The sequence below is a fragment of the Channa argus genome, chromosome 13 (assembly GCF_033026475.1).
Source record: "Channa argus isolate prfri chromosome 13, Channa argus male v1.0, whole genome shotgun sequence".
In the NCBI taxonomy this organism is placed as follows: Eukaryota; Metazoa; Chordata; class Actinopteri; order Anabantiformes; family Channidae; genus Channa; species Channa argus.
Genome location: NC_090209.1, coordinates 9,289,311 through 9,301,765, shown reverse-complemented (window position 1 = coordinate 9,301,765; position 12,455 = coordinate 9,289,311). Strand labels below are relative to the sequence as shown.

At 37.8% G+C, this 12,455-nt stretch overlaps 1 protein-coding gene across 2 annotated transcripts in view; it reads left to right on the top strand.

The window, feature by feature from the left end:
* The window catches only part of nup210 (nucleoporin 210), a 28,718-nt gene that overhangs the window by 7,204 nt on the left and 9,059 nt on the right, over positions 1 to 12,455 (top strand). For both annotated transcript variants that reach the window (XM_067527378.1, XM_067527376.1), the window contains exons 9-27: positions 91 to 197; positions 749 to 889; positions 1,024 to 1,161; positions 1,385 to 1,540; positions 2,184 to 2,382; positions 2,857 to 3,002; positions 3,873 to 4,091; positions 4,319 to 4,492; positions 4,829 to 5,021; positions 5,278 to 5,384; positions 6,876 to 6,980; positions 9,107 to 9,208; positions 9,397 to 9,525; positions 9,745 to 9,872; positions 10,830 to 10,965; positions 11,048 to 11,110; positions 11,451 to 11,630; positions 11,993 to 12,073; positions 12,194 to 12,325. In XM_067527378.1, coding sequence (XP_067383479.1) covers positions 91 to 197; positions 749 to 889; positions 1,024 to 1,161; positions 1,385 to 1,540; positions 2,184 to 2,382; positions 2,857 to 3,002; positions 3,873 to 4,091; positions 4,319 to 4,492; positions 4,829 to 5,021; positions 5,278 to 5,384; positions 6,876 to 6,980; positions 9,107 to 9,208; positions 9,397 to 9,525; positions 9,745 to 9,872; positions 10,830 to 10,965; positions 11,048 to 11,110; positions 11,451 to 11,630; positions 11,993 to 12,073; positions 12,194 to 12,325 — 2,636 coding nt within the window. The remainder of the gene's footprint in view (positions 1 to 90; positions 198 to 748; positions 890 to 1,023; positions 1,162 to 1,384; positions 1,541 to 2,183; positions 2,383 to 2,856; positions 3,003 to 3,872; positions 4,092 to 4,318; positions 4,493 to 4,828; positions 5,022 to 5,277; positions 5,385 to 6,875; positions 6,981 to 9,106; positions 9,209 to 9,396; positions 9,526 to 9,744; positions 9,873 to 10,829; positions 10,966 to 11,047; positions 11,111 to 11,450; positions 11,631 to 11,992; positions 12,074 to 12,193; positions 12,326 to 12,455) is intronic.

The following is a 12,455-nucleotide window of genomic DNA, read 5'->3' as shown; positions in this document are numbered from 1 at the left end:
CTTGCTCTTGTCATTAAAACATGAACAGACATATATTTCATAGTGTCACTAGTTGAGAGATTTGACTTATCTCTGTTTTCTCTCATTTAGGTTTCAAAATCCATCAAGGTGACAGCTGGGTTCTTGAAACAGGCAGAGTGTATGATATCCTCATTGAAGTATTTGATAAATCTGGCTACAAAATTTACCTCTCTGATGTAAGTAAACCTCTGTAAAATCACTAAGTCTAAGCTACAGCATCTGCTACAATACACTGCAAAACGTACTAGTCAAGTAGTAATCATTAAAATTGAGCCTTGCTCAAAAACCTTCAGAAGTGAAAGTCTGTTTCCTTAGGAGGTAGTGACTGCACCTCTCCACAATCACATACATTTTGGAGCATATTTCTGCTAAAAACAACATTCTTAAAAGTTGTAGTTTAACTTTCAATTTTTTTAAATATATATGTTACTATTATTGCATTGTGTTAGTTTTTGACAAAACTTTGTCACTAGTGAAATCCAGGTAATGTTAAACAACCTATGCTATATTTATATAAGCTCTTTAATATGTTTTTCTTTCTTGCTGTTCTCCTTAATATTTTTCTGTTTCTCAGTTTTGTTTTGTTTCGTTTTTTGTTTTTTTCTATTAGTAGGCTTGGTTTTTACGAACACTTTGCATTCTTATAATAAGGTCAAGTAAACTTCTATCTATATAGTAATGCAAATGCATTAGTTTGGGTATCTACATATCTGCATTATTTTTGCAGAATGTCCGCATCAGTGCTGTTTTTCCTGTGGAGTACTTTGAAGTCCTAGAGTCTTCTCTGAATGGATCATATCACCATGTCAAAGCACTCAAAGATGGCCTAACGCTCATTGATGCTACCTTAAGGGCTGTTGTGGATGAAGTGAGTTTAATTGCAACTTTGGCCTGTCCATCTGTATTTATTTGAAGCATCATTATTTAAGTAACCTTCTGCCCCATTCCTCCATTTTAGTACAGAGAACTTAATCATTTCCTGTGGCCTCTGTTCTGTTTTAGAGTGGAAGGGTCCATACTCTCACCAACCCAGTTCACAATGAACAGGATGTGGAAATCTATAACCCTATAGTTCTGAGTCCCAGTATTCTTACATTTCCATGGCAGCCCAAGGTTGGAGCTTATCAGTACACAATAAAGGTAATTATTTGTTTTTGAAATGTATGAAAAACCTGCACATGAATAGCAGTGAATCCATCACTGGGCAGAAATGTTGAGTATTTGAGACCTTCTGTAGGAGTATTTTTAGAAATCCCCCTTATTCATACTTTGTCGATTTTCAACCTAGTATGAATGTATTGTCAAAATGATAGGTGTCATTCTGGTGCACATAACTACCCTTATACCCTGGTGCTTGTGACAGGCGACAGGAGGGAGTGGAAATTTTAGTTGGTCTTCTTCCAACACTGCTGTTTCCACGGTGACTGTGAAAGGAGTTATGACTACAGTCAGTGAAATTGGCGTCAGTGTAATTTATGCACACGATCTACGCAACCCACTACACTTCGGACAAATGAAGGTAAGTTGATGTGGAAAACCATTTTGTCAAACACCTCACAAATGTGGGTAATCATGATTGTGTAACCAAAAACAAGAAGAATGAGACATATGCTCAATATGCTATTGTTGTATGAATTGACACATATTGATATTGTGGCAAACTAAGGGGTCGAGAAAAATTGTATTGTGTTGATGCTATGCACAGAAATACAGTGAGTTTTAGCTGAATGTTGGATATTCTAGATAAATGCATAACATTTTAAATCGGAGTTGCATGTGCTTTAAACTCTTGTGCTTATCCCCTACAATTTCATGGAAGATATTAGCTCATTTTGAATTTGAACATAATTCCTGGAGGGACTGCTTTATGCACGTGTACACAACATGTACTTATGTGTAATCATTGGTTGTTAGACAAAAGTGTATCAAAGCAGTAGGCAGTATTTTTTTCCTTTATCTATTTTAGAACCAAAACAGTTTTGTTAGAATTTGGCGGTGATTGAACAAAAAATAAAATTGTGACCATCTTATGTGCGGCCGTAAAAGTACTTTTCTATCACAGCTACATTTCAGGCTAAAGGGTTGAATTCCCAAATTTTACTGTCATTCCCAGGCCTCAATTTAACACACTCTTTTGCCTCTTTGATGCTCTTTACCCTCAGGTGTATGTTGTAGAGCCTGTAGCAATGGACTTTGCTCCTTGCCCAGTTGAGGCCAGGGTGGGTGTGGTTCTTGATCTGCCTCTCAGAATTTTTGGCCTGCTGGAGGAGATGGAAAAAGAGCGGGTAATGTTGAGTGACTGCTCCCATTTTGACCTGCACGTTGAGCAGGAGAACCATGGCGTTTTCCATCTGCTAGATGGTGAGTACAGCTGATGTGACTGGGTCAAGCTGTAATGCATCAAATTTCTAAATGAAATATTCTTGTCAGTTTCACGAAACACACTCCAACCAATGAGACATTTTGTTTCTCTTTCAATTTGTATTGGGCAGTATCCCAGATAAATTAAATGGGGAAACATTTTAGTAATTTAGAAACCTTATGGTCACAGTGCACTCTCCTCTGAAGGGTTTTTTTTTTTTTTTTTTTTTTTATTAAGCTTTGGGGAGTTTCATATTATACCATTTGTCTCTTTTAATATTTTTCTGCTAGTAAAATGTACAGTTTTTAATTTTGGAATCTTGTATTATTAACTAGGAAAGAAAGCTTGGGCAAATAAAATTCTGTTCTTTAGTGTGGTTTAACACAAACAGGTGAACATTTCTGTATATTTGTATATAGTTGTTTTGTATTCTATAACTCTAGATTCCTCGACCCCTCTTTCTCTTGATCCAGGGAAACTGGCCCCAGGCCAGGGCCACTGCAGTGGAGTGAGAGCCAAGGCCCTAGCCCCAGGGTACACTATGCTTACTGTGAGCTACACCCATGGCACGGTTCACCTCAGTGCTAAGATCATTATTGCTGCCTACCTTCCTCTCAGAGTGAGTTTAAAGGTCTTGTCCTACCTGCACCATATTCATCATAAACTTTGAACTGTATAATTTTGCCTTGCCTTCTAAGGAAATAAACTCACATTCACTGGTCTCCCAGCTCTTACAGAAATGTGATGATCAGGGAGTGTTAAAAATTTCTCCTCTTGGGCTTCTTCTGCGTGCTGTGCATTTTAATTATGCATTATACACTTGCTACCCTGATTTGTTTTCTGTACCTGGGCTATTGTACTGCACAAGAATGAAAACTGACTAAGATATTTGTGATACGGTATTGAATTTAACACATGCAACTAGATTACACTTGTAACTAGATTACATGTCATGAAACATTTTGTCAATCCTGAACCGTGTGGTTTTCTAGCATGCTACATTGATCTCATCAGTACAGTAACATGCTGTTTGAAGGACCACTTTTTGACTGGGTTTTATAAGCTTTTTTTTGTTTTGTTTTTGTTTAAATCAGTTGAATGTTTTTCAGAGTAATCTACACATTCATGTCCCGTTTTTTCACTTTTTTGCCTGGGCAATTAAAGGTTGAGCCAATTTATTTTCTTCTGTATTACTGAGTGATACTCTGTATTTAACCCTTAATATTTCCTCAGGAAAGCATAAGCATTGAGCAAAGTTCTGAACGCTAGAATGACCAAGCTAAAACCAAACAGCTTTGTCATTCTTACATTTTTAATTTGAATTTATTTCAATCTTCAAAACTCCATGACATTTTGCAGACTTGATTTTAGTTATTACATTTGGTCCAACAAATATGTTGACATTTGTAAATGAATGTCTTCCTGAATGGTGTTGGTGTAACTATTTAAACTTGTACAGTATATTTCACATTAAAATTTTATTTGGCAGGCGATTGACCCTGTATCTGTGGCTGTGGTGACTCTGGGATCATCTAAGGATATGTTGTTCGAAGGTGGGCCTCGGCCTTGGGTTTTGGAGCCCTCCAAGTTCTTCTGCAACTTGAGCACTGAGGATGAGGCCAGCATCAGTCTCACACTGACTAGTCCCTCATCTCATAATTATAATCATCACTGGGTCAGAGCAACATGCAGGGCCCTGGGAGAGCAGGTGGGTGCTTCTAACATTCTATAGTTTCTATTTACCATTCGTGCTGTCAACAAAAGAATTTTGTGGTTACTTCTGATTAAATGTTTTTATTTTCAAGGTAAAAAGGAATTACAATAACTCGAATCTTAGCTGTATAATTTGCCTATATTCAAACACAGAACCATTTTGTATTTAAAAGTGTCCCTACTGTATTGCTGTAATGTTTTAGAATAATTCTACTTCTTCAGGTGTTGGAGGTGATAGTGGGAAACAAGGCCAGTGTAACCAATCCCTTTCCTGCTGTGGAACCAGCAGTGGTCAAGTTTGTGTGTGCTCCTCCATCTCGCCTTACTCTGGTCCCAGTATATACAAGCCCACAGCTGGACCTGACTTGCCCGCTGCTGCAGCAGAACAAACAAGTAGTATGTATTTGGTGGTGATGTTATAAGCGGCAATAAGCTGTTTCTCATTGTATTTTGCAGTGTACACGTGCTAAATTCAGTGCTCTGCATTGTAACTTTGTCCATTGCTGTGGACATTCAGGGTCAGTTGAGATATGTCTCTTTGGTCTTTGTAAAATCCTTTTGATACAAAAGATTTTATTCTGTGAGTACTTTGGCCAATAAAAAATTTTGGCCAGTTGAAAAAAAATGTACTCAAGTTATTGCAAATTTGCTCAACTCAATGACAGTGATTTAGGATTTTTTTCTATAATGTAAAATGTTGGAAAAATTAATTAATCATAATTTTTTTTCTAGGTACCTGTTTCAAATTACCGTAACCCCATTTTGGACTTGGCTGCTTTTGATCAACAAGGAAGGAAGTTTGACAACTTTAGCTCTCTGAGCATGTTGTGGGAATCGACAAAGGTGTCACTGGCCAGCATAGAACCCACGTTTCCAATGCAGCTAAAACAGTTTGAGGATGCCAACAAACAGATGAAGCTTCATGGTAACGTGATTTGGTATAAATCAATTTGGTTTAAATTTTGTTTTGCTGTAGAAGAGTGTTGCCAACTGAACTTCACGCATTTAGACATTTACAGGTTAATGAGGTAGGAAAACTGGCCAGATTTAATTCTGAGACAGTGCTTGCAGATGGGAAATTCATCTATAACTAATACATTTTTATTGTTTATCTATTTCTGTTAAGTAGTAATGACAAAACATTATGATTGGTGTTTGTGTGTTTCTGTTATTTGTTGCAGGACGTCAGACAGTTCTTGTCCATCATCAGACAGGCATTGCTGCCATTACAGTGACCACTCTCGGTTATCAGGCTTCACATCTTGCAGCAGCCAATGTTCCGAGTCCAGTAAGTGAAAACAATGGCTCCAAGCACTGAGACGAGGCAAAATGCTTTTTATTTCCTCTTTAAAAGCAGAAGCAGCTAAAAAAATATATATATATTTTTTTTAAATATCATTGTAATGTTGTTTGTTGCAAAAAGGTCTCTTGTGCAATTTAAAATGTACACTTAGGGCCACTTTATTAGGTACACATGTTTAGCTGCTCAGTTACTCATACTGTATCTAATCAGCTAGTTGCATCCCAGCAATGCATTTAGACACGTAGATATGGTCTGCTGCAATAAGATGATTTTAAGTGACTAGGATTTTCATCTCCAAGATTTACAGACAACGGTCTAAAAAAAGAGAATATCCAGTAAGTGGCAGTTTTCTAGATAAGAATGGCTTGTTAATGCCAGGCTGGTTCGAGCTTATAGAAGGGTAACAGAAACATCAAATTACCACTCGTTGTAACATAACTAGTGAGTAGAACACCATCTTTGAATGCACAACATATCAAACCTTAAAGCAGATGTGTTACAGCAGCAGAAGTGCATATCACATGCTGCTCCTATCAGCTAAGAACAGGAAGCTGATGATTAAATTTGCAAGGAATTACCAAAATTGGGCAAGATAAAACTGGAAAAACATGGCCTGGACTGATGAGTCTTGATGTCTGCTCCATCCTTCCTATGGTAAAATGTGAATTTGGTGTAAACAACACAAAAGCATTGATCCATCCTGCCTTGTATCTACTTTTCACGGTGGCTGTGGTGGTGTTGTGGTGTGGGGAATATATTCTTGGCACCCTTTAGGCCCCTTAGTACAAACTGAGCATTGTTTGAATGCCGTTGCCTACCTTTTGTTGACCATACGCCTACCTTACCACCACTGTGCCCATCGTCTTATGACTACTTCCAGCAGTATAACTCACAAAGCTAGAATCATCTCAAACCAGTTTCTTGAACATGACAGTACATGACTGTACTCAAAATCACAAGATCACGGTCCATTAGAGCACTTTTGAGATGTGGTTGAATAGAAGATTTGCTTTATGGGTATGTGCAGTCAACAAATCTCTAGCAACTCTTATGCTATCATAACAATATGGACAAAAAAGGAATGTGTCCAGCACCTTGTGGATCTATGTCACAAAAAATAAATTCCGAAGGTAAGAGGGTCAAACCCAATACTAGCAATAAGTGGGTCTGTAAGTGTAAATCTTTTAATCGGTGTGTTTAACCTCCAGTTAAATCAGACATTGAGGAAAACTGGTGTTTTCAGGTGTTACTGTTTTTATAAATGGTGTTTTTAATTGACTTGTATATAATTAAGCTTTTTCTATTGCAATTTTCTTCTGTTCTAACTTCATCTTATCATTAGCATTTCTGCATCCAGTTTTCCCTGATAATAGAACATTGCCAGCAATGCTGTATCCACAGCATATTTGGATACAGTATAGCTGGTATTATATGTATCCACATCCATCAGTTTTAACTTCTTTCACTTTTGGACAGTATGGCCGCTTGACCCCTGTCTCAGCTACTCTTGAGCTCCTGTTGGTCGAAGATGTAAAAGTTACTCCTGACACAGTCACCATATACAACCACCCAGATGTGCGGGTAAGACAAAGATTCTTAGTGCTGTTTTCGTCATCACTTTGTTGTTGCTTTACCTTTGCAAGCAGGGCTCGAAAATAATGGCGTCCCATTGTCCTATGGATAATAAAAATAACACCTGGAACACTTTATAGTGCATGCTTTTTATTTAAAAAAGTTAACTAGAGCAGGCAAATATAATTATTTTTGTTCTGACGTCACAAGACCCCACTCAGATTAGTGATAATGAAAATCTACTTGTGAGCAGCTTCTTTTCTATGTATGAGCAAGGGTGAAGCTCAGTCAACCTTACTACTCAACTGGGCAAAATCATGGCTTGGTTGGGCACCAGTGAGAGAAACTCTCAGTGGAATTAACAACCAATAAGAGTATGGTCCCGTGTGTCCCCTAGGACAAAGTCCATATTATTATTAAGTCCATATTATTAAATGTCCGGGCTATAAGTCAAAACATCTGTTAAATGATCGTAAATGTCCGGGCTATGAGTAAAGTTAAACAGTTTTACTCTTCTTACATATACCTGTTGTATAACTACAATATATCTTATCTGTTGATTAACTAACAATTATTGACACCTTTTTATAACACTTGTCTTATTTCAAAAGAAAAAAAATAAGGTGAACAGATGTTTGGGACGTTACCTGAACATCTTCTGTGCTCTAAATGTAAACAGAGACTTTTGGTTACTGGACTTATTTGTTTATTTATTATAATTTTTTGAATTACAGAACATGCATAGTAAGTTATATAAAGGAAAACTCTTAAACTCACCCAACAGTTGTCCTTCATTTTGCGTCACCCTATTTGCTAACTTTAGCGCTGTCCGCTGATCCAAATGACTCCAAATGATGTTAAGTTGATGGACTATCACAGTATTTTAAACAGTTCTTTAGAAAGAACAAAGAAAGAATCAGACTTTTGAGCCATTCTTTTTAATCTTTACTATTTCCTCTAAATGCACTCTACTCCCCCTAAGTGAACAGAGAGAACCAGCCAGCTATAAAAAGCAAACCTGTTAGTGTTGGGTTCCTTAAAGTGATAATAAATAAGATTTGACCATTGCTGTCAGTAAATACAACACTCAAAGTTGGCATCTCCTCCCCAGTTCAGAGAGAGAGAGTGAGAGAGAGAAGCTGGTCAGTGACTGAGTTAGACAACTGCAGAAGAATAACTCCGTACTAACTTGAGAGAGAGGAGAGGGAGCATACTTTATGAGAACAAAGCAGTGAATTGGAGAATTTAAATGTAAAATGAGTGTTTCACAGCGGTTATATTCTAAAGTCCAAATAAACCGCGTCACACCTCTGCACAATTCTGTAAGAAGGATTTTGTGTGAATGCAGCTGAAGAAACACATGCATCCGGGTCTGATGAGACAAACTGAGAACAATCATTAGCAATACACTTTCATCTGCTAGCCTACAATTTCATTTTGAAATGAAATCATAGCAGAATCGCTCTAGTCTTGTTGCTCCATTGTGTTCATCCCACAGTATGTACTTGTAAATACAGTTAAGCTACACCATTATTACCAAAATGTACCCCGAAGATTAACTACAGGATAAGCTGCAGGCCATGTTAAAAGTTCTTTAATTGGAGCTAGGGTTGTTAAGTCTAGGACAATTAAAAGTTAGAATTTGGGACACTTGCAGGACACTAACAAAGTTAATTTTAAGCCCTGCTTGCAAGCGTGAGAATTGACAAGCACACTTACTTTTCATAGTTTGTTTTTAAGGCTATTATTTGACCTTTCATCGGCAAGCAAAGAACTGAGAATTTCATCAGACTGCCAACTATTTAAGGAATTTAAGGGTTAATTGTTATTATACACAGTCAAAATTTCGTGCCCTCTTTTGGGCAGTGGGCCTCCTTCCACTAATCCTGATGCAGGGCCAGTGTTGGGCAGGTGCGGTGGTTAAATAACAGCCAGTGACCTGTGTAAGAGGATTTTAAGGAGTGGGAGCAGAGGGGCCCTTTTATTTCACCTGCAAGGCCAGATGGTTGTTAGAGAAAAAAAATTAAAAAACTGACACATTTTGAAATCTCTCGGCAATGTGGAATTATTTTATTGAAAGATTAATTTTTATTTCCAGCAGGTTTAACAGCATCAATTGTGTTTTTGGCTTATAGGTGAACTTGGCCCTTCGAGAGGGTTCAGGGCACTTCTTTGTCAATACTAGTGTTAAAGGAATAGCAGATGTGGTATTCCAGGAGACTCAAGGGACAGCTCAAGTAAGTGGGAACAACTGGAATGCAATTTGTGAGGCTTGAGGAAAAGACTGTGATTAATGTGACTTATGATTATTTTTGTTGTCTGGATAATGGAGTACATTTGAATGCAGAAAATGTATATATTTTCATATAGAATATACTTAATAAGTATATGCCCTAAGAATAACTTCCATTTCACGTGTGTCCAGGTTGCTCCCATCCACCCAGGAGTGGTGAAGGTGATGGTTCATGACCTTTGTCTCGCATTTCCAGCACCTGCCAAAGCAACAGTACATGTTTCTGAGATCCTGGAGGTTTCTGTACGAGTGGTTGACAAGGTTGACTTCCCATACTCATAATCCCTCATCTTTTAGGGCCCACGCACTGCTTCATTAGTTGTTCCACACTTCTCTGAAATTTAATGAAATTTTAGCACTAAATATGATTGTTTTCTTTTGGCACTTTTACACTTTTATAAAAGCCAGTCTTTTTTAATTAGTAACATTAGGTTTGTGAATCAAAATAATAATGATGGATTTCATTTATCTTATTTACAGGTGGAGATTGGCAAATCTGTGAGAGCTTATGTCAGAGTGTTGGATGATAACAAGAAGCCCTTCCCATCCAGCTATTTCCATTTCATGAATCTAAAACTCAAGGCAGCTTCTTCGATAGTGTCACTTAAGTAAGTAATGTGCAGTTATTTGTTTAGGCTAACATTAGCTGCATTTACATGAATAACATTTCTTTAATCACATTTTAGTAGTTTTGATTAATGATTACAACCTAACGGTTTACATTGATAGTGTTTCAAAAAGATGCTCTTTTAGTGGCCCTATACATCTAATCAGATTATAACTTTGAAATATGCTGGTTCCACCAGCAGTGAATGCTTGTACATGTCTTGTACTAGCTGTTATATTCTGTATTGTGTTAATTGTACAGGTTTGTTCTTTTGTTTTTTGTGAATTTAAAAAAACTGCTGCTGATATAACAAACTGCTGTTCTTGTTAATTTAGCCGCAATGTCAGACGTGGATTTTGCTCCTACAGCTTTTCAACAGGAGCAGCGTACAAGAGGGTCTTTACAATCTCTCCCCCATTAAGTCATCCATAAAATCATAAAACTGAAAGTTGGCTGGGTTGGAAGTACTTTAGCCGATTATCTTTTCCAGCAGCTTTTTATTTGATCGATGGTCTGGTGAATTCCTGCTTTGGTCACTGCATCAAACACTTGTTTAAACAGTCCTTTATTTCAAGACTTTTGGGCATCAAGGCATTAAAAAAATTAAGTTTAAAGTTTGCAGTGAAATCAATATCAGTTACGTAGTGTTACCCCCATTTCAGACAGACGTGTAAAGAAGGAACATATTTATTACAACAACAGAGAAACAAACAAATCAAATCAAGTTTACATGACCAGAATTTGCCTGCTGATCACAATATCAAAGATTTACAGCACCCTCTTATTCAAAAATTCCTTCCAATTGACGTGTTTACATAATCCATTTTTATTCTAAATGGGCTGCTATTCCAAATATTTTGGTCCATGTGAATGCAGCTAGTTTAGGAACTAGCAAGTCTTGATGTAAATTTGAGCTGTGTTTGTTTGTTTATTTATTTATTTATTTATTTTGTTCCAGACCATTAGCAGATTCTGCAGAAAAGGATACGTCTGTTTTCCTGGTGAAAGGAATTTCTATTGGTCAGACCACTCTGTCAGCTGTTGTTGTGGATAAAAGTGGAAGAAAAATTGCATCTGCACCTCAGCAAATCGAGGTATAACTTTGTGTAAATGTCTGTAATGACAGCTCACGTTTTGAGTCTTACACATGATGTAACTTTTTTGTTTTACATACAGGTATTTCCCCCATTCAAACTCATCCCAAGGAAGATTACTCTGTTAATTGGAGCAATGATGCAGGTAGGTAAATATTGACTGTGAGGCTACATCTGAATTCAGGTGCTTTCAGTTCATTGTGCCAGAAGAGTTTAAATGGTCCTCTGTTTATCTTCCAAAAGAGCCCTCTGCCACAGGACTCCTCTTGAAGATAATGTTAGCTTGATTGCTTCTGGTTTAAAACTCCAGCTCACTTTTTTTTTTTTATCTGAACTCGTGCTTAAATTAGAAAAGATTTACCACCTATCCAATATACCGTCCAATAGCTGAACATTAGACTTAATAACAGATGCGTTGTGTTTGTGTTGAATCTCCTTTTTCATATTTTCTGGTTTCTCTCCTTTTCATTTGTTTTCATTTATAGATCACATCAGAGGGTGGCCCACAGCCTCAGTCCAATATCCTTTTCTCTATTTCCAATGAGGAGATGGCTTCTGTTAATGGCATGGGCCATGTCAGGGGTATTGCTATTGGCAATGTCACTGTGACAGGACTAGTCCAAGCTATTGATGCAGAAACTGGGAAGCTAGTTGTTGTGTCTCAGGTAAGGTGTGTGTGTGTGTGTGTGTGTGTGTGTGTGTGTGTGTGTGTGTGTGTGTGTGTGTGTGTGTGTGTGTGTGTGTGTGTGTGTGTGTGTGTGTGTGTGTGTGTGTGTGTGTGTGTGTGTGTGTGTGTGTGTGTGTGTGTGTGTGTGTGTGTGTGTGTGTGTGTGTGTGTGTGTGTGTGTGTGTGTGTGTGTGTGTGTGTGTGTGTGTGTGTGTGTGTGTGTGTGTGTGTGTGTGTGTGTGTGTGTGTGTGTGTGTGTGTGTGTGTGTGTGTGTGTGTGTGTGTGTGTGTGTGTGTGTGTGTGTGTGTGTGTGTGTGTGTGTGTTCTTTTTTCCCTTATATATTTTCTTGTTTTCTCAGGATCAAGTAGAAGTTGAGGTTGTGCGTTTGACAGCCATTCGAATTAGAGCACCTGTTACAAGATTGAAGACTGGAGCACAAGTATATAAATATTTTTAACAGAGTAGTGCTACAATTACCTGTTTAAAAAAAAAATAATTAATTACTCTATTGTTGATATTGCATTCATTTATTGCCTCGATGGCTTGTTTCCTTTTCCAGATGCCTGTATATGTAATGGGTCTGACCAATAGTCAGACACCCTTTTCTTTTGGCAATGCTCTACCTGGTCTCACCTTCCACTGGTCCACCACAAAGAGAGACATCCTAGATGTCCAGTCAAGACACAGTGAGGTACCCTGCAGTTTTTGCTCTTGCAGCACATGCCCTTTCTGCCACAGAGTCACTTCTGCTTTTGGAATTTCGTATCCCTTCAATCCCTTTGTCCTATCTGACTTAAGATATACTGTCTTTACTTCGTGGT